This window comes from Aedes albopictus, chromosome 2 (genome assembly GCF_035046485.1).
Source record: "Aedes albopictus strain Foshan chromosome 2, AalbF5, whole genome shotgun sequence".
NCBI lineage: Eukaryota > Metazoa > Arthropoda > Insecta > Diptera > Culicidae > Aedes > Aedes albopictus.
In genome coordinates this window covers 482195371-482222759 of record NC_085137.1, presented here as the reverse complement: position 1 = coordinate 482222759, position 27389 = coordinate 482195371, and the positions used below count along the sequence as shown (strand labels likewise).

The following is a 27389-nucleotide window of genomic DNA, read 5'->3' as shown; positions in this document are numbered from 1 at the left end:
TTAAAGACCTAAATGTCCAGATCCCAAGTTCAGCCAATGCTTGAGTTAACGTTGTAGAAGATCATATGAACAAAACGACGCGCAACAGAGCTCTGATCTACCACTGCACTCTATTGCCTGGCCTTTTGCTAGGTACGATCATTGTCTGCAAGAATTGCGTTCCTCGTTTGTCACATGTCTTGCAAATAAAAGTAGGTGTCCCATTTGCGGAGGAGAAATCGGAACTGTCGTCTCTCAGTTCAGTCTCATGCCACCTACCACTTCCATAAAGCGTGGCACGCCATGCCATCGCATCAGCCAGCTTATAGCCACTCATATATTTATTATGGCCGTTTTATTATCCCCTCTCCTGGATAGACAGACAGCGTGTTGGTGTCCGACAATAAAACTGAACCAAGGAATATTCCCGGATCAGTCGGAGCAAACGACCGCGACGGCGAAGTAGACCTACGAAATGATGAATGCGACGACAAAAGCTACAATGTTGTTGGCTTCTCTATGGGGTGGCTAAGGTTCGAGAGAGAAATGTGTGAGGTTTATTATGCCCCCCGATCCAACTATTTTGCAGTTATCTCATCAGCTCGGACGGGGTGACAACTTTACGATTGAGTTGTATCGATAACGGCCTTTCGTTGCGCATAGGTTTTATGGACTTTTAGCTGGTCATCCCGGCACACACGGTTGCAGAGTTGACTTAGTAGATGAACGTATCTATATGAAAGGGTGCCCCTTCTCAGATTTATTAATCACATTTTGATGAGTCGCCAAAGATAAACCAAAGATAAAACTTGAATCGCTGGTCGTGTATAATCAGTGAAATTTGTTTCACTGTATCATCCTGGAGCAAATAAATAATTTCCAGGAGTATCTCTACCTGGTGTTCATTGATTACGAAAAAGTTTTGGCCGTCTCAATCATGGAAACATGTGGGAAGCCCTCAGGCGCAAGGGTGTCCCTGAGAAAACCATCGGCCTCATTGAAGCACAGTACAGGGCATTTTCGTGCAGAGTACTGCACAACGGTGTTTGCCCGATCTCATCCGGGTCGTTGCTGGAGTGAGGCAAGGATGTTTACTATCACCACTACTGTTCCTCATCATAATCGACGGGATCCTGGTAGGTGCAATTGACCGTGAACCATATCATGGACTACTGTGGCAGCCCATTACCATGGAGCACCTAAATGACTTCGAATTGGCTGATGACGTTGCTTTCCTAGCTCAACGGCGTTCTGATATGCAAAGCAAGCTCGATGATCTTGCCAATCCCTCCTCAGCGGCAGGTCTTACCATCAACGTCAGCAAGAGCAAGTCGTTGGATGTAAACACGGTCACCCCTTCCAGATTTACGGTAGCTGGGCAATCAGTGGAGAATGTTGAAAGCTTCCAATATCTTGGTAGCCAAATGGCGGCCGATGGCGAGGGCTGCTTTTGCGAGATTAAGAAACGTATGAAAAAACAACCAGATTAGTCAACGCACCAAAATCCGAATTCTCAACTCGAACGTGAAATCTGTGCTGCTACACGCAAATGAAACCTGGTGTGTATCAGTGGAGAACACTCAACGGCTGCAGGTCTTCATCAATAGATGCCTGCGGTATATAATTTGTGCATGGTGACCTCACAATTGGATCTCCAACGTGCAGCTTCATCGTCGATGTCATCAAAAGCCGATAGCGACAGAAATTCGAAAGTGGAGGTGGGTCGGTCACGCTCTACGCAGGAGCGGAAACTAAATCTTAGATTGGAACCCAGCAGTACTTCGCAGCAGAGGCAGACCTAGAGGCTCATGGCGGTGCAGCCAGGAGGACATCACTTATTCTCAAAATACTTCCATACAACTTTAGCATACATTTTCGATCAATAACAGCGCCGGCCAAGTTTTTACAATAAGTTTGAAATGGAAAGGAATGATAGGACATGATGGCAGTTGCTACAAGTGACCGACAATATCCACAACCTTCACTGGTAGGGATATTTTAGATAGCAAGATGGGAGTGGAAACAGTGTTTAATGTGGAACATGATATACAGGGGATACTCAAAATAACTAGGACAGGCAAAATTTACACTTTTCAAAAAATGTTCAACTAGCTGTAACTTTTTGAAAAGGGCATCATGTTCTCAAATTTTGACTGTAAGTTCATCAACTAGTTGTGTATCAGTGGTCCAATTTTGGAAAAGATCGGGCTATTCTACACGAAGTTAGAAAGATTCTAGAAAAGGGTATAATTATCCGATAGCCAACTTTGAGCTGTTATATCTCCGGATTCAACAAACCGAGTGCAATATAATTTTGATCTACACGGGATCGATCTGTGTAATCCCAGAAGGAGCTTTTGAAGGAAACCCAGAACGAACATCTGGAGGAATTGATACAAAACTGCTGGAGGAATTTCTCTAAAAAAAATGAGGAATGGAGAGGGAAAGCCGGAAGGCTTTCCCTAGATAATCCCGGAAGGAGATCCTTATAATTGCGGAATAAGTTCTATGAAAAGATTTTCCTGGATGAAAACAAGGAAAAAATCCTAAAATTTTTAAAACTTCTTAAGCGATCTCGAACAGAATTTCTGGAGGAATCCCGATAAGAATTAATGGAAGAATCCCAGAAGTAACTTCGGGGGGTATCCGCGAAGGAACTCCTAAGAGAATTCCCGAAAGAGCTTCTGGAGGAATCCAAGGAAAAAAATCCTTTAAAATCACTGAAGAAACTTTTGAAGAATTCTCAGAAGGAACTGCTGAAGGAGTTCTCAAAAAAGATTATTTTGAATATTGGCATTGATTAAAGTTTGTTCACAATATTTTTTTTTCTTAAATATAGAACTAATAATCTTTCCATTTGAGAAAAACCCTAATTAACCCACCTAGCGGTGATGGCGCCTTTCTCGTGCCTTCGAAACCCCATTTCAATAAAACTCAATTGAAATGTTGATGTATATCGCACTTTCATACAATTAACAGATATCCATTTCATGATATTAGAAATCATATCGTTTATCTGGCTTTTAATGTTTGAGCCTCAAACTCTTAAGAAAAAGATTATATCTTGAATTTGAAGCCGCTATTTAGGATTTAAGATTGCCATCTTGGATGTTCTGGTCGCCATGTTTGGCGTCCAGGCATCTTCCCTACGAAAAATATACTTCATTAAACAGCCGCCATCTTGAATCTGGAGCCGCCATCTTAGATTTCGGACAACCATCTTGGATATTCTAGTCGCCTATTTTTGGAATCCAGACATCATCCCCATACCAAATATACCTATAATGCATTGTTTCAGGCCCTAAAACTCCATTAAACAGCCACCATCTTAAATTTGGAGCCGCCATCTTAAATTTTTGATCGTTATCTTGGATATTCTGGTCGGCCTTTTTGGACTCCGGACATCTTCCTCATTCCAAATATACTCATAATTGCATGGTTTTAGAGCCTAGAACTTGACAGAACAGCCGATAGAGTCTAAATCTCCACCAAACAGCCGCCATCTTGGATTTTAGATCGCCATCTTGTACATTCTGGTCGCCATTTTTTGACTCCGGACATCTTCCCCATGCTAAATATACCCATATTGCATGGTTTTAGAGCCTTAAACTTTTTTAAACAGACGCTATTTTGAATTTGAAGCCACCATCTTGGATTTTAGACCGCCATCTTGGATATTCTAGTCGCCATTTTAGGAGTCCAGACATCTTCCCCATATCAAATATTCCCATATAGTATGCTTTATAAGCCTAAATCTCCATTAAACAGCCGCCATCTTGAATTTCGAGCCGCCACCTAGAACATTTGGCTGCCATATTGAATATTGGGCCGACATCGTGGAGCTTCTGGTCTCCAGTCTTGATTTCCGCACAAAACTCGTCAACCATGCTAAAGGTTACAAAAATCGCCGCAGTTTGATGTTTGATGATGGGGCTAGTTCAGTTTTATATACGGCCAGTTCTACCGGTGCTGGTCCGGATCCCTGAAATGGCCATAACTCCGGAACGCCTTGGCCGAACTGGACCATTTTTGATAGCAAACAATTCAAGCTATAATCCGAAAAATCGGCCAATGGGAAGTGCCTTAAGAGTGAGTGAGCTTATTTTGCGCACATACATACATACCTACACACATACATACATAATCTCAACTCGTCGAACTGTGTTGATTGGTATATGCGACTTGATCCTCCCAGCCTTTTTTTTCGAAAAATCGTTTTTTGAGTGAACGTATAGTTTTTTAGAATACTAAGTGTACGAGAAAGGCCAAACATTACTTCCGAGCTTTTTTGCTTTAGTTATCTAACCAAACCAATAGATCCCAAGATCTTTTTTGGTAGCAAATTTAATAATCTTTCAAATGCGATAAGTTAGAACATTTTCAAGTTATAGCCAGTTTGAGGCAAGAAAAATCAAAAACATGTAAAGTTCAATTACTACGTAACGGTTGAGATTTGACCATATGCGTAAAACTTTTTTTTCACCAATCTGAACCTGTTTGCTTGCTTACGTTCATAAGGTTATCGAAAAATCCGAGCTTAACTGTGTCGCATACATTGGTTCAGTTCAATTTTATATTTGGCCGCTTTCGGAGGGACACCTGGTTACGGCACTACCGGCTGTCCCTAATGTGGTCCTAACCTATTTTTTTATAACCAGTCATCAGGTTATCAGAAAAGCCGTTATTTGTTGTATCGCATGCATGGGTTTGGTACTCTTTTATATTTGACCACATCCGTCGAGACCCTCGGAACCGGTTCCGGACAACTACCGGTTCAGATATGGTCTGATACTGTTTTCCTGCTAACCGTTCATCAGGTTATCGAAAATGCCGCTGTTTGATGTGTCGCATGGATGAGTTTGGTACTCTTTTATATTTGGCCACTTCCGGTGGGACATCCTGAACCGGTTCCGGAACACTACCGGTTCAGATATGGTCTGATTCTGTTTTCCTGCTTACCGTTCGTAAGATTATCGAAAATGCCTCTGTTTCATGTGTCGCATGCATCGGTTTGGTACTCGTTTATATTTGGCTACATCCGGCGGAACATCCGGAACCGGTTCCGGAGCACTACTGGTTCGGATATGGTCTGATACTGTTTTCCTGCTTTCCGTTCATCAGGTTATCGGAAATGCCGCTGTTTGATGTGTCGCATGCATTGGTTTGGTTCACTTTTATATTTGGCCATTTCCGGCGAGACACCCGGAACTGGTTCCAGAATACAACCGGCTGTCTCTAATGTGGTCCTAACCTATTTATTTGATAATCAGTCATGAGGTTATCAGAAAAGCCGTTATTTGTTGTATCGCATGCATTGATTTGGTACTCTTCTATATTTGGCCACATCCGTCGGGACATCCGGAACCGGTTCCGGAACACTACCGGTTCAGATGTGGTCTGATTCCGGTTACCTGCTAACCGTTCATCGGAATATCGAAAAAGCCGCTGTTTGATGTGTCGCATGCATGAGTTATGTTCAATTTGATATTTGGCCACTTCCGACGGGACACCCAGAACCGGTTCCGGAACACTACCGGTTCAGATATGGTCTGATACTGTTTTCTTGCTTACCGTTCATCAGATAATCGTAAATGCCGTGGTTTGATGGGCCGCACGCATAGGTTTGGTGCATTTTCATGTCTGGCCCCTTCCAGGGATACCGGTTCCGGAACACCTAAATGGCCATTACTCCGGAACCATTTTCAATAGGAAACAATGGGACCAGATTCCGCGTCGAATGAGCCGTCGATCGTTAAAATCGGTTGATATTTACTATCTAAAAGTGAGGTGACCTTTTTTTGTACACATACACGCTTGTATGGAAAAAATAAATCCTCGCTCCAGTCGACTTTTTAGATCCCATTTAGGTCCCATATGAACTGTACAAAATTTCAGCGCAATCGGTGAAACTATAATTTAGCGCAAGCGGTTCAAAGTTTTCATACGATTTACTATGGGAAAAGTTACACATTTATTACCGATTAGTGATCCAACGAACGGCTTTTTGCTTTATTTTATCAGCAGCACTGCTGCTGCCGTTGTTGCATGGGGTGGCGGGAGGCATCACCACCCCCAGAAACAGCAGCAGCCAAGCAGCAGCTACAGTGCTGCTAATAAAACAAAACAAAAAGCCGTTCGTTGGATCACTAATCGGTAATAAATCAATAACTTTTGCCACAAGCATCCAATCGTTTTGCGGTCTTCGAAGGAAAGTTTCATAAATGATTTTTCTACAGGAAGCACTGATTGATTTGAATTAAGGGGACAAAGGGCGACCTCTGGGATTTTTTATCTGAAAGTGTAACTTTTCCCATAGTAAATCCTATGAAAACTTTGAACCGCTTGCGCTAAATTATAGTTTCACCGATTGCGCTGAAATTTTGCACAGTTCATATGGGACCTAAATGGTATCGAAAAAGTCGTACACACATACACACACAGACATCATCTCAACTCGTCTAGCTGAGTCGATTGGTATATGAAACTGGCCCCTCTGGGGGCTCTATCGAAATTTCATTTTTGGAGTGAACATATAGCCTTTCGGTACACCTTGGTGTACGAGAAAGGCAAAAAATATTGCAAATCGGTTTATTGGTTCAAAAATTTTGATATTTTTAAAACATAAATACTGGATTCGAAAAAAAATGAGACACAAAGAATAATGTATAACTTTTGATTGCGTGCAAAAAAATAGCAGAATTTTTTACCAGGAATAGTACGTTATGTGTAGCTAATACCATGAAAATTTCATCAAAATCGGTTAAGTGTTGGCGGAGATATCGTCGAAACAAGAGACTTACCATTTGAGAATCTTGGGCCAAACAATCACTTTAAAAATTATCACAATTTTTACCTAAAACTGTAGAGCCAAAAATACTGAACCGATTTCAATGAAAATTTTTCTGTACAAAAAGTATGTACAGGGGATGGCCAAAATGTTTGGGATAGGCAACTTTTTTTTCTCTCACAAAAAAGTTCAACATGCTATAACTTTTCGTAGAGCGCATCAAAAAATCTCAAATTTTGACTGTTTGTCAACATATTATATGTGCATCATCGGTACAAATTTGGGCTCGATTGATTAATATTTCGCAAAGTTAGAACCGTTTGGGTAAAACACTATTTTTTGGACAACTCATTTTTGAGCTGTCATATCTCGGAAACCAGTGAACCGAATTGAATGAAATTTTGAACGTACACAAACAATATGTAAATGCTTCACCAACTATTAAAACATTGGTACTTTATAAACGTTGAAAAAAGTTATCATGGATTGACACTTTTTGGATTTTTCTCGAAAAAATGTAATTTTTTTACATCAATGTAAATAAATTTTAATGTTGATATCCAAAGATTTTCCGCTTCTGTTCTCAAATTATCTCTAATCGGATATATTAGAGCCTATTTAGATTGAAGGAAGAACACATTTAATAATTTTTGTGTGGTATTGTAAATTTTACATATTTTCTTCTATATGGGTAAAAATTTCATCCCGGTATAACTTAATTCGCCTTGAGAAAATGTTACATTTTATAACGTCGTATTAAGTATCAATATATTGTTGATTAACGTTAAAAAATTCATTCAATTCGGTTCACTGGTTTCCGAGATATAACAGTTCAAAAAATAGTTGTCTAAAAAATAGTGTTTTACCCGAACGGTTCTAACTTTGCGAAAAATCAATCAATCGAGCCCAAATTTGTACCAATGATGCACACATAATAGGTTGACAAACAGTCAAAATTTGAGATTTTTTTGATGCACTCTATGAAAAGTTACAGCATGTTTATTTTTTTTGTGAGTGAAAAAAAGTTGCCTATCCCAAACATTTTGGCCATCCCCTGTATGTAGATGTATTGTGTCAAAATTTCATTCAATTTTATTTGACCTTAAAAAAGTTATAGCCATATATGTAGCACTATGTCACAATAAGCAGATGTGGTTTTTGGTATAGTGACATTCAAACTGCTCAAACTTTCAATATGTTCAATCAAAATGGCTGAAATTTTCACTGAGAACAGATTAACACAACGATTTTACACTGTCAAAGTATCAAAAAAAATCGGGACAGTGTTGCCAATACTACAGTCAAAACAATGCACTCTGATTTTAAAATGATGATGATATTGTTCTACCATCTATTGTAGCAAGGCAGCTGCCTATAGCACTGGAATAATCTGAAAAGCGGTTTGATCAAGATTGTGCTGTTGTTAGTGATCAAGATTGTGCTGTTGTTAGTCATTCTCCTGTATGAAGGGCCAAGAAGGGTTGTGCGGACCCGCAAGCAGAGACACTTGCGCGAAACCCGCGTCAGGGGAAAGGAATCTCCTTCCAGAAGAGAGTTCTCACGAACAACTGCAAAATCAAGCCCTCGATTGACAGAATACTCCCAATAGATGGGGTCGAAGAGCCCGCCCTCAATCCACGAAATGTTAACAACAAGGAGGAGGCAGTTCCAAGCTCCTGTCCAAATCGTTTCAATCGGGTGCCCTGATGGTCCCTCCCTTTCCCAATATATGATGAGATATGTAAATGTAATGTATGTCAGTGTGTGTTGTCTATGTTTTGTTCAGAGCGTTAATGATTAATCATAAATTTAATCATAATTAATGATTAATGATTAAGATTAATCAAAAATCATTAATCATAATCACTAAAAAAATTTATTTAATCATTAATCATTAATCTTAATCACACTGATTTCGCAATTTAATCATTAATCAGTAATCTTAATCATAAGGAAAAAGAATTAACCAATCATTAATCATTCATTACCAAAAATGATTCACCATATAAAATATATGATCCAACTTAAATTGGTTCAAATGCTGTTCTAAGTGTGATTCTTTTTTCAAAAATCTCCCAGACAAAGAAACTTATACTTTTGAAACTTCAAAAATATTGTAAACAGCACAAAACCTTTTAATCATTTCCAGTTTTTATGATTGATTAATCATGATTAATCATGATTTTTAATCAATGAGCCGTTTTTAATCAATAATCATAATCAATAATCACAGATAAAACCAATTTTAATCATTAATCATAATCTTTAATCATCCTAAAAATCAAATTAATCATTAATCATAATCAATAATCACCGAAATTAGAAATTTAATCATCAATGATTAATCATGATTAAAAATTTTGTTAATCATGACCCGACTAGATGGACATTACAAAATTATAACAAGCTGTGTTATTTTGTTACAATAAATTTTTATAACAAGGGTTGTTATAAAACATGTACCATTAGCAGTTAAAATAACAAAAATTCTAACAAATTTCCCACTGAAAATAACAAAAATGTAATAACTTGTGTTATGATCATAACAAAAATATTACAAAGCTTGTTCCATGAAATATGATAGAATTTAACAAAATTATAACAAATTGTGTTATAATTCCTTTGACACCTATTAGGGTAAAAAATAATTTTTATACTCATTTTTTGGGTAAATATTTTTAAGTGTGTCATTCTATTTTTAGAAAAAGGAAGTAACATAAAAAAAAAGTTTCAAGAACGTTATAAAATTTTCGGATCCGAACGGGATTTGAACCAAGACGCCTTCCATCGGTAGAAATCTGGCGCCTCTACCAATGAGGCCATCACGGCTCTTGGAGAGGGTATGGTAATAGAAGCTTTACTGGTTCTATATATTGCAAGTTTCGTCATTCAAATCCTTGTATGTCAGACGTACACGCGAGGGGTAGTATGACGTCACATTGGACTTGTTGACACATAAAAGACTTGATTTGTCGTGAGAGATTTTGTTTTAATCGATCACAATTATATCATATGCAGATATGACAACAACTTTAGATATAATTTAGTTATGTTCAAAATTTTATTTTATTTTAAGCAGTGAAATTAAATCCATCACATTAGCGGTCATCCATTAAGTATATTGTCACGTTTGGAGGAGGTAGGGAGGGTTGAAAACTTCCAATTTTAGCGTTGCGTACTTAATCCTTCAGGACGCGCGCCGGTGGAAAAAGTACAACACCAGAAAACCTCGCTCGTCGTATACGGTGCAGTTTCAGGATCAAACTGGCGCGAGTAAATGGTTAATGGATATGGATGGATGCTCCCTAAGGTCGAAGTAAAATAGGCAGAATAAACAAATTCCATGATTATTTGGCACAAAGCCAATTGGTTTCCTTACCATTTTTTCTCTAATATGAATGGTTTCCGAGTTACAGTTTTTCAAGAACATTCATGTCAAAACATGAATACTTCTCAAAAGTTACTCTAGAAACCAAACGATCTTTTCTCACGCCTCAACATTTATACAATTGTTATGCTGAATACGTTAGCTAAGTTTCGCCCGAAACTGAGATATTGAAGTTTTGTCGTATACCGATTTCGCGCAGATTCGCTATATAGTGGTTTCACTTTTACACGACTTTCTCTACGCGGCTTTCCCACAGTTTTGAAGTTACGCGTAGTTCATTAGAGAAGATTTTTCTTTCCTGTTAGCCTTTCTTCCGCCGGTCCTTCAATTTCTACTAAAGAACGCTCTTTTCTCTCGAGTGGCCAATATTACAAAAATTATCAAACTTGTTTGCGTCAATACAAAAAATCTAGCAAATTTTGAAATTATTTTGTTACAAAAATCATAACAAATATTTAAATAAATCTGTTACGAATTTATGTTATAGGCAATTATTTTAATACGCATAACAAATTTTGTTACATACCTGTTTGAATAAATAATACAAGTTTTGTTCTAGTTTTGTTTCTTAAATAATAACAAATTTTGTTACAATTTTGTTATGGTCATTGAAATATGAAAATCCTTACAACAAAATTATATCAAATTATGTTATTTCTAACAACGGTTGTTATAATTTTGTTAGTATCTTGTTAGGTGCTTCTGGTCGGGGAACGCTCTGGTTTTGTTATACATTTGTTTGAAAAACAATCATAATCATGATTAATAAGCATTTGTAAACAAAGCATTTACCTGATTACTCCTGAAATAAAATGTAGATTAGTAACAAAACATTAAAAAAGCACATCAAATCTCCATCCTGGAATGTCTGCTCATCACTGATCGGCCAATTTAGGCATGAAAACATTAACAAAATCGAACTTTGATGGTGGTGGTAGATCTTACGCCGCAACGCACCATTCTAAGGTGATCTACCCACGTTACGGGGCTTGCACACTGATTTTAAAATGTTAAAAAGTGCCCAAAATTTGACAACCCCCTTTTTTTTGTTTGAATTGTTGAAGAAAAAGTACTGAATCGATTATAATGAAATTTTCACCACTTATTATGACTTACTTGAAGAACTTACAATCAAATTTTCAGAAGTTTTGATGAGCTAACAACCAAGTTATAGCCTAAACAATTTTTAAAATGGAAGCCCAAAATTTCCAAAATCACATTTTATTTGCGCCAATACTGAACCGATTTTGATGAAATTTTTAGGGCATTAGGGGCATAATGGACACCCGGGGCGAGATGGACACCCCTGTTCTTGCCGAAACTGTTAAGTTTTATGTTAAACTTTTAATGCATAAGTGTAAAGGAATAAGTCATGGTTCTATTTTTCAAAAGTACCATTTATTTTACTACAAAATAACCAAAATATCATTGAAAATGAAATATGTTTTTCATATGGAGAAATTCTTATAATTTCGAAGCAGCATCAAATAAGATATTACGAGTGTTTAACGGTGTCCACCATAAAAACAAGTGAATTGTTACCTTATCGACATGTATACGAAGATTTAGCAATGGATGAAGTGTTTTATTTTTGACCAGAATTTACTTAAAATAGCTATTTTAATGTTGTAGCCGATTCGGGGCGAAATGAACACTGGCAATTACGAATGGATGTACGCACATTGCATACTGTTAGGCGTTTTAGAGAGTTTGGAAAAATCAATCCGGTTATTTTAGCCAAAAGTTTATTTAATTAACTTCGATGTTAAGTAAACTCGTCTAAGTTGGAGTATTATATCTGTTGTATTGATCTCCGTAGGCAAGTTACTTAACTGGTCGATGTAATCAAATAATTAGCATAAAATGTGCAGGGGTGTCCATTATGCCCCGATGGGTGTCCATTTCGCCCCGTACTTTTCCTGCCAGCTCTGAAAAACACACGGTTTACAATACATTATTTCTTCACAATAAAGACATTCTACCTGCTGTAAATGACTGAAAGACGTAGGAAACAAGTGAAAGTTCTCAGATAACTGATAATATGATAAGTTTTACTCTGTTATACAGGCCTAACGTACTAATTTGCTTAGGGTGTCCATTATGCCCCTAATACCCCTAACATGCTATTCCTGGTTAAAAAATCAGCTATTTTTGTGAACGCAATCAAAAGTTATACATTATTTTGAGTGTCTCATTTTTTTCGAGTCCAGTCTTTTTGTTTGAGTTTTGAAAAATCTTTATTTTTTGGACCGCTCTATCCTATAACTGGTCCACCTAATGGCGAAACCTAAAAATATACGGGTCTAATTATTTTTGGTATATATCATTTCTACCGAATTTGAGCAATATCGGAGTACTTTTATTTTCGAGTCTATTTCTTTTTTGTTCATGGTGTGGCTGCAATAATATAACAAAAACCGAATTAGAATGGGTACTACACATAGATTTTTACACCGGTGCGCAAGCGTGTAATTGTCATCAAGAACGTCTCCCACAGATGAACAAAATAAGCTTTAAATTGAATACCCAAAAAAAGTACCAGTACAAATAGACAGTTCAAAAGGTTCATCAAATAGACATACCACTCCATGCCATGCAACCAAAAGTCGTTCCCCTAAAAAATATGCTCACCAACCAACCAACGACGGTAGTGAAGTTGAGTTCAAACATTTCAATCGGAGCGTTAAACTGCCTTCCATTGTTTATCTAAAACGCAATCGTAAATGTGAGTACACAGCGAGCATCCGGACCAGGAACAAATGGTGAAAAAAAAAAGCATTGACCAAATTGCTAAACTACGAAAACTCATCACCGAATGGACTCCACGCCCTATGCGAAATTGATTCCGGACGATTGGCTCCCCGTGGCTCCGAGTGTGGACTGCGGATTTCCGACGGATTGTTTTTACGAGTACAGTCAGGTCTTTTTTTACGCGGTTTTGATTTACGCGGCCGCGTAAATGAAAACTCCATACAAAAAAAAATTTCATCGTCTTATTTTTGCATGATTCGTCGAGAAATGGTGAGACTTTTTTTACGCGGTTTTTCGAATTTTGAACTGAGTTTTTTTTTACGCGGTACGTATCCCCCGCGTAAAAAAAAACCTGACTGTAGTGTGATACTGAATCGTGGGATTGCCATTGCAAGGGTACCCTACTCTCGCACAAAGTACACGCGGTCATTGCGCGGTCGCCGTTTTTATGCACGATCGCTGAGCAGAAGCCACACTGACAGTCCACCAGCCAGCGATGATCACCCTTTTACGATCAACGAATTTGTTTGTCCGGGGCTGATGATGGCGGAAAACGAATTTGAATAAGTTTTTTCTTCGGTCTGTTCGCTCCCACACAGTCGAGAAGTTACGAGAACTGAGAAACGTTCTGTTTGAACAGCTTTTCACCTCGCAGCAAATGCAGCGAAGAACCTGGTGTGCGTGGCGTGGAACGAACATGAGCAGGAGAGTCTGCTGATGGTTCTCTGTTTTTAGTTTTGTCCAGTCAGTTTGTTATACGGGGACAACGACGGCAACGGCTGTCCAAACAAAAATGCTCATTTCCGTACAGATTCATATCGCTTCACGAGTGCTTCCGCGCCGCCGCTCTTAGCTAACAGACGAATGTAGAAGGATCTCATTCAGTAGATGTCGATCTTCAAAAGCGACGGTCGAGAAAGAGAAAAATGAATAGGTAGATGGGACTGTTTGATTGGATTTACAGAGGATGCATTATGTCGTGCTACGTGTGGAACCTCACACGTTGACACAGATGTTGCGTGGACAACGTCAATTAAGTGGTGTTAATTCAAATTAGCTGGTTTGAGCAGGTTTGAGCATACAAAATGATGTAAAAGTAGGTGAAGGAATAATTAATGCAATCATGCTTCCGAACATTGACAAATACACAAAACTTCATGAGTGTAGTCACACTAGTACTTAGCGACCTACTACTATTCGCACGGTGTGCCAAAAACCGTTATTATCAAATAAAAATGTCCACCAATTTGGCACCCGTCATTCGAAAGATATACTATCCAAGTATCTACTCTGAAAATTTGAAAATCTTTCATCGAGAGAAATTGAAGTTTTTGTCATTTGAGCATATTGCGTTATTTCTATAGGATTTTCTTATATGAGTAAATTTGCACATATCGTAGTTCTACGGCCATTTATAATTTCAACCCAAATAAACATTAGTTTTTCAAATACTATCCAACGTGTATTTAGGCAAAGTTTCTGCAAATTTGACAACATTTTGTTAAATTCCTTCCTTTGAGATTCCTCTCAAGTTAAAGTTATTTGAATAATTTACTCTATTTCCCTAAATTTTACTTATAATCGCTATAATCCAATTATTTCCATGCGACTATCAAACCCGCATATGTCATCAGAGCAAAAATGTTATCCTTTTGTATTTAATATGCGTGATTTTTGATCCAATTTGCGATAAGTTGCAATCATTCTATTGATGGGTTTGATAATCACAATGGTATGGGAGCTTAAGACGTTTGTAAAATAAATTTAAAAAGTGTATCTTTCGAGTATCTTCTTACGAGCTGGATCTGAGCTATGCAACGACTGAAATTTCATCAATGATAAGAAATCCTTGCGTACGTTTATATACGAACGATTTTGTGTAGGTATAAATAAGTGATTTTTTATAAAGTCTAATAGATTTATTATGTGTTATTATTGTGATATATTATGTGTTATTAAATTGTACTTGAAATGCTATGTAAATGCATGGTTTCTAATGATCGGAAGTTTAAAAGAAGTATTATATTCCGTTTACTGAACAAAAAGATAACTTTGAATTAGATACAAGAAGCACAATAGCTAATCATTTTGAAGTATAGGAAAATTAATATAAATTGTTTATGCAATTTTCAACCTAAATGTCAAACACAGGATTGTATGTATTGTTCCATATGTATTAGTCCGGGACACGGTTATATAGGAAAAAAATGGTAAAACTCTCATTCCTGTATACTTTTTGAATGCCATTTTGCCCTCATATCAACTGTGCAAAATTTCAGCTCAATCAAAGAATCTATATTTTAGCGCCCATCTTTTTTAAATGTTCATACTATTTAGAATTAGAAGAATTTTCTTCTTCAAAGAAAATCGCCCCTTGATCCCTAAAAATGAATGATGTGATCTCTGAAAAAAACTTCACGAGAATTCAGACCTCAGAAAACCGCAAAGCGATGTAATGTTCGTTAAAAAAACCTAAAGCCTTACCCAATCAATAATATGACGATATATAATTATTTATTGTTAATCCTTACATGTTAAACGGCGTTGCCATGCTATTCGGTTTTCAGTCAATATCTTTTTCCACATGCCTTAGATCGAATTGCGGTGTTGGGAGGGTTGATTTCTCGTCAAATTTCCAACAGAAATCACTCATCAATCTCATTTTTAGGGATTAAGGAGCCATCTGTGGCGATTTTTCTTTGAAAAGTCGATTTTTCCCATAATGGCGCTAAAATATAGTTTCTCCGATTCTGCTGAAATTTTTCACAGTTTATATGGGGCCAAAATGGAACTCAAAAAGTGTGCAGGAGTGAAATGTCTATTTCTACCCATGCTAATATATATTGTTGTTGTTAAAATTTCAAACACCTCATGGCAGTTGTTTAAGGGTGTATATATGATAATCTCATATTCTCACTTAATTTTGGATAAATTGGAGTTGATACCCAATACCATAAGCTATAACTCCAATTATCTGATGAAATATTTTTCTTTATTTTTAAAAAAGATCGGTTATCTATGTTAAAGACACATTTTTACTCTTTTATAATAGACTAGAAAATATTTGAAACATGTGTTAGATTTTCTTCCTAACACTTTTTCAAATTATTTTATAAATGTCTTAAACTCTTAAGCCAGCGTGACTATCAAACCCAACAATATAATGGTTTAAAATTTATCGCATATATGCCCAACAATCACGTATGTTCAATACAAATTGCTAAAAAAAAATGTTTTGATGACGTATACGGGTTTGAAACTTGTATGTAAGTAACTGAATTATAGGTAGCATATTAGGGAAATATCAGAGTAAACTATTCAAATTACTGTAACTGATTCCTCTAACAAAATGTTGTCAAATTTTCAGAAACTATGCTTCGATATCATACATGTAGATAAGTATTTGAAAAACTAATGTACATATATTTGTTGAAATCATAAATAGCCATAGAACCACGATATGTGCATATTTACTCATATATGTAAATTCTATAGAAATAACGCAATATGCTCAAATGACAAAAACTTCAATTTCCCTCGATGAAAGATTTCCAAATTTTCAGAGTAGAAACTAGGATAGTATATCTTTCGAATGACGGGTGCCAAATTGGTGGACATTTTTATTTGATAATAACGGTTTTTGGCACACCGTGATTCAAATCGGCTACAGACCCCTGCATTTCCTTAACCCATAATGTTACTGCCGAGCTGCAATAAGCTTGCCCATAATAACCAACTGAGTAGTTGATCGTCTGTGCAACCGACCAGCTCTGCTTGTTACGGCACAGCCTGCAGCCCACCTAAACTCTCGGGCTCTACTCACAAAAAGCAAACTAAAGGTTGTTTGTTGTTGTCGCGTACTGCAGCCAATTCAAACGTTGCTGTGAGGTCATACACGCAAAGAGGTATTTCTCTACCACTAGGGACCGGGAAACCGCCAATCGAAATGACATTAGCCTATTGATTGCCGAGGGTAAAAAAAAGTCTGAATGATTCGTTCGATTAGTCGTTCGATTACATTGCACACATACCGCTTAATCGCCTCGAATGGAGTTAGTAGTACAATGTCACCTCTATTACCGGTACCTACCAGTTTTTCTACTTCTGGCGCCCTCGCACACCTAACGTCGATATGTGGCAAACCAACGGACGCCCACGCTCGGTAACAACCCGTACCCAACAACGGGTCAGGTTCGATTAGCCGTTTCATCAGAGTGTGGCTGTTGGGATTGTCACTCGACTGCACGATGATTGAGAGACCCTATTTTTTACCGAAATCTTTGGACTTAAGTGTTGGCTAGCAGTGCTCGAGCTACTTTGCTTCAGGTTTTTTTTTTGATATATGATTAGGTCGGGGTGTTTCACAGTAAGGCGTATGATATGCTGATTTATCGACCGTATTCTATTAATAACTTGATGATTTTGTGGCTATATCGGTCTCTTTCTACTCATAGTATAAGGGAGTAGAGATCAAAGTGGACATTTCATTATCCACTTTGATCTCTACTCCCTTATACTATGAGTAGAAAGAGACCGATATAGCCACAAAATCATCAAGTTAGTAAGGCGTATGTATGTTTATACGGTAAATATTAGACTTATGGGAGGATCAGTTGAACGAACTGAATTTAAATTTTGTGGATGTTTTCGAAATTAGACGTGTGCGCCGAAGTAGATTTTACCGGCGGCGGCGTTTATAGTAATATGAGGCAGCGCCCCATATACGAGTACTCCCTCAAGAAAATTTAAAAAGACACTACACCGTTTTCAACCATACTTACCTTACCGGTCAGGCTAAGGCCGGGGTGGCCTCTGCTGTACATAGTAGCCGCCTCCACTCCACTCGGTCCATGGCTGTTTGTCTCCAGTTCCGCACTCTGCGTAGGGTCCGCAGATCGTCCTCCACTTGGTCGACCCACCTAGCTCGCTGCGCTCCACGTCTTCTTGTACCGGTCGGATGGCTCTCGAGAACCATTTTAATCGGGTTGCTATCCGACATCCTGATGACGTGACCCGCCCACCGCAGCCTCCCGATATTCGCGGTGTGGACGATGGTTAGTTCTCTCAGCAACTGATGCAGCTCGTGGTTAATTCGTCTTCTCCAAGTCCCGTCTTCCATCTTCACTCCGCCGTAGATGATACGCAATACCTTCCGTTCGAAAACTCCAAGGGCGCGTTGGTCCTCTGCACGTGGAGCCCATGCTTCGTGCCCGTAGAGGACTACCGGTCTAATAAGCGTTTTGTAGATAGTTAATTTCGTTTGATGGTGAACTTTGTTCGATCGTAGAGTTCTGCGGAGTCCAAAGTAAGCTCCATTTCCTTCCACAAAGCGTCTCTGAATTTCTCTGCTCTCCAGGGGTTTTCAACGGGGAATCGGTTAAGGATCATTTCTTGTAGTTTACAAGGCGGTCCGGAGAGTTTCAGAAGTGTTCCAGGGTGTTTCAGGAAGTCCCAGGGATGTTCCCGTGGTTTTTCAGGTGGTTCCAGAAGCGTTCCAGGGGTTTTAAAGGGTTTCCAAGGGCGTTTTCGAGGGGGCTCCAGGGATGTTCCAGGAGAGTTTCAGGGGGTTTCAGGGGTGTTCCATGTGGTATCAAACTCGTTCCAGGGTATTATAACATTTCATCATAAGAAGGATCCAATAATGTACTATTACCAGATGAACAATGAAAGTCTCCAACGTGTCTACAACTTTTTTTCTGTTCGGGGCATCGTCATAACCACTGCGACTAATATTTGATCTATTATGGTATATGGTAAAGTGCATGTCGTATTCTTTATCTCAATTGAGAAGTTATTAAGTATTCGGCTTTTTTACAGTAATAATTTTCAACGTAATCGCAAGGAAGGATTCTGATTAATAGGTTCCGATTTAAGGGTCCCCCAAACTAAGGCGATTATCGCCCGCGACAGTGATTTTTCAGGCGAAGGTTCATCGAAGCCGAACCTTGCACATTCAACAGCACAATTGGGAAAGATTGAAGCAATCAATCGTTGAAAATTTCAGCGCAAAACGTTGTTCGGTTTTTCCTATATGAGGGGGTTAGAGGCAGAGGGGTGTAAGTGACCAAAAATTCAAAATTGAGATAAATGTGATTCTACGAGATCAGCTTTGCTTGTTGCCAAAGACCCGTAATTTTTAAAAATGTTTGAGTATGTTTAAACATTGATTGAAAATATGACACTTAACCGTTGAGGAGATTTGCTTGGAGGCAGAGGGGTGTAAGTAATTGAATCAAACTTTATTATTATTTAATGTACATCTATGATCTCGTTGAATATGGTTTTAATCATGCCTTAGGTCATGGACCCATGACGCACTTGGCGAATGTGTTCTTAAAAATGTTGAAATCGCATTGAATCTGTTGTTCCAATATCACTGCTCAACATTGTTTCAATCAATTTAAATTCACAAGTTAATAATGGCAGTAATGGTATTCTACTAGTTCGAATCTTACTGAGAGGAGAAGTAACCTTTTCGTCATTTGCCCTTCTCAATATCCATTTCTCACTCACGCCAGTATTTGCGAAGTCTAGCTTTTGGAATAAGGTAAAACTTTCACTCGACTGGCTTAGCCGCAAACATCGATAGTAAATTAATTGACTGATATTTTTGGTATACTTTCTCACACGACAAAGTGACAATACCACCTTCTTTTCGTTGCACATAGTGAGTACGAATGACGATAATGTACCAATTAAGATTACAACACTGTATTTTATTCACAATTGTTCATTCCAAAATTTAGGATTTTATGACGATCGTGAAGATCAGAATTTGGTTATCAATTTGATTACCAAAATTGTGTACAGTCTCACAAATTCAAGCGGTGCTTTGCTAACTAGCCGACGTTGCGGCTGTGTTTGGCAGTCTTCTTCTAGGCAAAATTAGGCCTATTTCTCCTAAAAGAAGGCTGCCAAACACGGATGAAACGAAGGGCAGTTAACAAATTACCGTTTGAAATCGTGAGACGTCCAAACTCCAAATTTTAGTATATACTCGTTGGAAACCACTGTCAGGGACGAGTTTACATACGCAGTATTACACTAAAAGTGCATCATTACATCGTATACGGTGTCATTGAGGCTCTGTTTTAGAATCCGTATGATACATAATATGATATTGAATCGTATTGTTGGCGATTTCCATAAATAGGAAGGATAAAACATGTATTAGTAGCGCTCGCCTGTCTATTCATACTTTTAATAATGAGTTTCTGTCTGTCTGCATTACCCTTATAGATTCGGAAATATCTGAAACAATCGGCGTGAGCATTTACATGCCAGTTTGTTTTTTTTTAGCCGGGGAAGATTCTAAACAACTTGACAAATTAACTGGCAATACACATAACGGGGAACTTCTCTATGGAGCTGTATGCCAAAAACCCGCCCAGCCGGTTTTCTATAATTTTTCTTTTTTATATATCAAGTTGAAATGTATTTTTATTTACATTTCAAAATAAAATAAACTTACATTTTTGAAAATACTATGATGATTAAATTGTATACTATAGGTCCTTACTGATGTAACAATGATCCGACAAAATGGTCACTAAGGATTTATGTTTGTGTATTTTAAAAAATGTTGCGCGCAAGACGCATCACGATAGCGCAGTGTTCGTTCAGGGAGCCTGAGTCATAATTACCCCAACAGGGTTAAATTAAGGGCTTTTTCTTAATTTGTCAATACTTCATCTAATTTTTGAATTCAGAAAAATTATAATGCTTCCACACAGTGCTGGGAAAAATCGCGAAGTTCATTCTGCGGAGTCAAAGCTATTCAAATCACAGCTACCCATGGTTTTGAATGCAAAACCGTTCGCTACGGTAGTCTAGCTTGTTGAATTTCATTTGAAACCCAATGTTGCTACGGTAGTTTGCTACAGTAGATCGCTCTCGCTGTTGTATCAGGTTCTAATGGGATTCTCTAGATGGGTCGTATTCAGGGACAAGTTTGGAGACAAGGCTTCGGGATAATTTGGTATCAGGCTGGGTACCCGAGCAAAGTCCAACAACAAAATTAAAGCAAATCAAAAACATGATTTGTATTCAGCAACAAATTGATATCACATTTTGATATCATTTTATCTTTACTTAATTTGATTTCAAATTTTGCTTTCGGTTTGCTGTCATTTTGAATTAATGTAAATATTTAGTGTTACAATAGTTTTTAAATATTTAAGTAAACTATGTGAAGGGATATATCATTAGTGCAATTGTATTATTGCATTTAGGATTTGATATCAACCGAAAAACTCTACATTTAACTATTTTTAATTTTTCTTGCGCTGATAACAAAAACAGTTATCAGTTTGCTATCATCGATAGCAGGAATGGTTTTTAATTTGCTGTCACAGGAACATTTTTCTGCTCTCATTTTTGATGTTTTAACCGTTAAAACGGCCAAAACGACATCAACCTGAGTTATCAAAATTTGCAATATCATAACATCAAAACTAGTTTTCAATTTGCTATCAGACTTTGCTCGGGTAGACCTTCGCTGGATGTATAGGTCGGGCTCCTTGGTGAGATGAGCGGAGGAATGTTCCCTTGACTGATTGATAGCGAGCGTTTTCGCTGGCAAATCGGACGGAAAATCAGAGCAGACCTCTTGAGAAACGGCACTGGACGTGTGTGTGTGTCGAACTTTCAGCTTGAAACCAGCATATTTGTAGCTTCTGAAGGAATCGAAAATAAAGCTAACTATTTTGTTGAATAAGTAAGAACAACAGGACATCTTGTTATGATCTGATTCAGATTATTTTATTCCGATGCACGTAGCCTTTCTGAAGAACGGTACGCAGTTAGGCGTGGGGTTTTCACGCCACCGCCGATGCTTCCTGGAACGGCATCATACATCATAACCAAAAACTGGATGCACCAGCGTTCCACCATGCATACAATATACTATATTCTTGAGAACTTGGGGAGCCACAAGCCGATTTGCGTCGATTTTACACTTTTACATCGGAAAAAACTCCCACTTGAGAGGTGGAACGAGACAGCCTGTTCCTGCTGAATCACGAATGAGGCATTCGAGGACCAAGAGTAAAGTTGTTACGGGAGGGTCTCTGCTAAAAGGCATAGTCGGGCTTTCGGGAACGCGTCCACGGGAAGTATGGTGCATTGGATATGATGGTCGATCATCCTAAAGAAGGGCACCAGGCGGCAGTACGACAAATGAATTTCAATGAAACTCATTTGGAGCTCCCGTGTTGCAGCTGCTACTGTAGGGCACTGCATGAAGTTATCTCCTTCTCTTTCACTCTTACAGAAATTTTGTAAATAACAAGGCCAAGAAACGTCAAAATCCCATATAAAATCAAAACAATGCAGTGCCCTGTAGCAGTTTATTGGATCGCCTACTATACTAGTTCAAAAAAAATTCTCCCGGATATGAAGAGCCAGCGATACAATCATCAAATTCAAGCAAACTACTGTTACCATTCCCATCACTGCTTCCACATCATGGTTGCTTGCGTTATTCATTTAACACGATATTAAACATGTTAGGGACAATTTTATTCATAGTAATATTTGAGTCTACATGTAGAGTATATGGCCTATTGATCTATCTACCCACGCTACGGGCTCCATCAAAGATCGAGCATCTTTTGAACCCCCTCAACCATTCATCCATCAGTACAGGTCGCCTGACGGTAACACCTTGGATTAGGATTACCTGTTTGGTGGACTACCTATTTTCATGGATAATACTCCCAAAACAATCAAATTTGTGATTTATAAGTCGGGTCACACAAATGGTTGCCTTAGATTGGTTTCGATTTTTTTATGCTAAAAAAAATACTCCCAATTTGGCTAAACGAATGTCTAGGCAAATTTTCTATTTTTTCTCTTTATGTATTACTAGCTGTCCCGGCAAACGTCGTACTGCCTGCCTACTGTGTTTTTGACGTACAGCTCCATAGGGACGTCCCCCGCAAAGTCATCTGTATGGGAGCCCTCCGTTTCAGAGGTCCCGCACCAAGCTAAAAACCTTCCCCGGCCCCAAAAATACTCACATGCAAAATTTCACAGCGATCGGTCCAGTAGTTTTCGAATCCATAACGGTCAGACAGACAGACAGACTGGAATTCATTTATATATATACTAGCTGTCCCGGCAAACGTCGTACTGCCTGCCTACTGTGTTTTTTGACATGCAGCTCCATAGGGACGTACCCGGCGAAGTCTTTTGTATGGGAGCCCCCCGTTCCAGAGACCGGAGAGGTCTGACACCAAGCTAAGAACCTTCCCCGGTCCCCAAAATACTCACATACAAAATTTCACACCGATCGGTTCAGTAGTTTTCGAATCCATAGCGGTCAGACAGACAGACAGACAGACAGACAGACAGACAGACAGACAGAAATTCATTTTTATATATATATATATATAGATATATAGATATAGATATAGATATATAGATATAGATGTAGATATAGAAGATAGATGTACACTAGGCCTGTCCAACTTTCCAAAAATGTTCTCTAATTCTCAAGTCCACCCCCATATTTTGATTGGCATCCTAAAAGAAGTAACTGGTCAAAATATCAGCCAAATCCATTAAAATTAAGAGGTGCATCAACTCAATTTTGTGTTTTTCGACTATTTTTGAACTTCAAAAAATCATAACTACACTAAAACATGTCAAAACTTAATTCTTTCGGCAGAAATTGAAAGCTATACTTGTTTGCTACAACTTCTTCGAACAACGTGTGCGAATAAAATTGAAGGAAACATGTGTAATTATCACATTTGTAATCAGAAAAACCTTAAAAAGTTGATTTTTTGATAGATTTTGTTCTGGAACACCCTAATATACGTAATAAGTTTGATATTTTAAAACGGCATCATATTCTCTTATGTTTTTGGGTTATTTGCTTCTTTGACACCAATACTGTAGGAGTTGAGCAAAAAATATTAAAATTCGGGAAAGCCAAAAGTGGCCTAAAAACTAGCTTTTTGGAGCCAATCACGCTGTGGCGCGAAATTGTACTGAACGTAGTAGCTTTGCTTCCTTGTAGTTTGCCTTGGCTACCCCCTACCACGGGTGATAACAAACAAGCGTGATGACAGCTGTTGGTTATCATATCAGTGCTGACGCGATGCCACTTTTTGCGCGCCAAAGCGTGATTGCACCCGAAAAGCTAGTTTTTAGGTTACATTTGGCTTTCACGAATGTTAGTAATTTTTGCTCAACTCCTACAGCATTGGTGTCAAAGAAGCAAATAACTAAAAAACATTGGAGAATATGATGCCGTTTTGAAAAATCCAACTTATTACGTATATTAGGGTGTTCCAGAACGAAATCTATTAAAAAATCAACTTTTAAAGGTTTTTCTGATTACAAATGTGATAATTACACATGTTTCCTTCAATTTTATTCGCACACGTTGTTCGAAGAAGTTGTAGCAAACAAGTATAGCTTTCAATTTCTACCGAAAGAATTAAGTTTTGACATGTTTTAGTGTAGTTATGAGTTTTTGAAGTTTAAAAATAGTCGAAAAACACAAAATTGATTTGATGCACCTCTTAATTTTAATGGATTTGGCTGAAATTTTGACCAGTTACTTCTTTTAGGATGCCAATCAAAATATGGGGGTGGACTTGAGGATCAGAGAACATTTTTGAAAAGCTGGACAGGCCTAATGTACACTGTACAGCCATAACGAATCATTCTTTCATTCCACTGTTTTAAACCTTTACTCTTTAAACCAAAAAAGATCAAAAAAATATTAGGTACAGCTGTTCAATAATTTTAAGAAATAGGGTTTGTCTACCACTACTGTATACTCCTCAAGTTTGTATATATTTGTAGTTTATAGAAACATCGTTTGTTCTCACGAAGGGCTCTAATTTTTCTTAAGGACAAACGTCTTGAAATCCCGCTTTAAGAGTGCATGAGAACTTAAACCGCACAAATCTCAAGAAGCAAGCTTCAAACAACAGTGCAGTTTATTATTCTGCTCTTGCTTACTTGTAATAAGCTTAAAATAAGAAGATCAAATGCGCTGATTTTGTTTACGAAGAGATTTGTGCCCTCGAAATCAAGAGTAGGTGCCAAAGTCGGCCATTGTGGCGGCCATCTTGGGATTCTAACAAGTCTGTCCTTAACCGTTATGTGTCCGACAAACTTTTTGCTTTTTTCTACACCGTGTATTTTAAATGGGTGCTGGATACCCGGGTACCCTGTCGGCCTCATAAGGGTTAAAGCACGTAATTAGTCGTATAGAATTAACCAAAGACCGCAAAGGGATCAGACCCTTGTGAAAATATTCTTTTATACTATTTGTTTTTGGATGAAAGTGGGAGTACCCTGCTTATCAGATAGAGCAGCCTCCTTTTTTTGAGAAACCAGCCTTCTTTTCGAAGAGATATGTATCCAAATCTAGATGTCCAGACGTCTGCATTCGGATTCGAAATTTGTATCCCACGTACATTTCATGAAAAAAAACGAGATTTTTTTATCCTTAACCCTTTATAAGGCAGTGGCAACTATATTGCCACCTACTGTTTGTATTTATATCTGTGTTGTAACAATTTATTTCGAACTTTTTTTTGGTTTACGCAAAATAGGGATTACCAACAACGCCTGGTATTTTTTTGATGCTAAACAAAGCTTTCACAACAATTTGGGAGCCATTTGTATTCTCAAAAATGGCTAAATTTGACCGCGTGAATAAAATAAGCTCAAACTTATTGAAATTTTTTAGATTCGGTAAATATTTTAAGAAATAATCAAATTATGAGCTAAACAACACAGTTCACATTATGGGTTAAGCCATAATCCACTCTAAAATCTCTTTTCCGGCTTTTTGTCGAAGTCAAAAGAAGAAAAGTATCCTAAACGGGCAGTGGCAACTATATTGCCACCTAGATTTTTGAGAGTTTCTTTCAAACAAAAATTGTTTTGCACATGTAATCATGTATATAATCATCTCCATGATAGTATGCATTGACAACTCTTCTAGTTTTCTCGGCCTTATAAAGGGTTGAATCATACGCCATTTCAAAAGCTGCCAAGCAAATGATAACCTGGATCTATCACTTGTATTGCTCTCATCTCTACTCCAACTCAGTAGATCCCAATTGTTCAAACGATGTGGTTCATTGTTCGGCGTGTTGTTCATCCGAAGCGCGTGCTCATTGTTTTGTTGAAATTCAAACCGCCGCAAGTAGAAGCACCGTCGTGTATTCAATTGTGAAACAAATCGCCTGCTACTGCAAAATGGCAACTCCAATGGCCACGGGAAAGATTCCTGCGGAGGAATACTGCCGCTGTTGTCTGACCGAGGCAACCGATCTGCTCTTCGATGTGTTTGCCATTTTGGAGGAATCCAAGGGCCCAATCAGCGAGCTGATTGCCACGCTTTGCGGAATAATCGTAAGTGTGGGGAGAGCGTTTGTTGTTTTGAACATGTGATGTGAAGGTTGTTTTCAGATTTCAGAGAAGGACGATGCGTCGAAGAACATTTGCGGGGACTGCTTGAGAGAGCTGGTTAACACGTTTCGGTTCCGCGAACGCTGCCTCGGTTCGAATCGGATTCTGAAGGTGAAATCCACGGGTGACGGTGCTGAGGCGCCTGCGGTCGTGAAACATGAACTGGAATCGGAAAAGAAAGTGCAGGATAAGGCTACGCAAAATGCGCTTCCGAGGGCAGAGAAGGAGTGCCAGACGGAGAAAGTTTCTAACAAAGATAGCACACAGAAAAAGGCTTTCGGTTGTCTTGAGTGTCGGAGCTCGTTCACTGACAAACCGGAGCTGTTGGACCACATTCGTATCCATCGGTGTCCGTTTCAGTGTAACGTTTGTTTTAGGAGATTCAAACTTTCTGGGGACCTTATGCTACACATGGGATCGCACCACGGCAGTGATGCTTATGGCAGAGCAATTCTGACGGTGAACTATCGAGGACGATAGTTTTGGTATAATTCGTTCAGCAATATCTAGTTTTAAAACTTGTTTTTACCAACTGAATTAACAACTACTCATTTTATAAATAAACATCGATAATAAACTTTTAATGATTTACAAAGATCATATCTATTCGGAGCAGACACATTCCAAGATCTGGTTTGACTTGTCCCACTACTGTCTGTCCGCGACCGTGTCGAATCGAATTCTCGCCGGAGCTTAATTCTCTATTATCTCATCTCCTTCCTAATCCACCATTCTCCGACGCTTTGTACCTTTATGCTTTGCTTTGAATCGGCGGGAGTCGGGAGTTTTTGTCACTTTTCATTTGGACATTTGAAAATATGTTGTTGGTATATATGTATGTTTGTGAGGAAGAATGACGACTATCTGACATGCTTGCGCCACTACTGTCCAAGTCTTTCGTTGTTGTATCTACGAGCTACACGAGACATTGAAAAGAGGAGAAGCGTGATTAATTGGAACCGTGAATTTTCCTGTTTAGTAGCAACCTTTGTCGCGTACCGCTGTGAGATGTTGGTGCCGTCGCGGGAGCGCTGCGGTGTTGCC

General features: G+C 38.4%; 2 protein-coding genes across 3 annotated transcripts in view; both read left to right on the top strand.

Annotated features, from left to right (window-relative positions):
- Positions 1–27389, top strand: part of LOC109399235 (chaoptin) — a 128224-nt gene that overhangs the window by 39719 nt on the left and 61116 nt on the right. The gene's annotated exons all lie outside the window — the stretch shown is intronic.
- On the top strand, positions 18988–26831 carry LOC109429050 (GDNF-inducible zinc finger protein 1-like). The gene is made up of 2 exons (XM_019704885.3): positions 18988–26288; positions 26346–26831. The coding sequence occupies exons 1-2, from the start codon at positions 25932–25934 to the stop codon at positions 26823–26825; spliced, it is 837 nt and encodes a 278-aa protein (XP_019560430.3). The 5' UTR covers positions 18988–25931; the 3' UTR covers positions 26826–26831.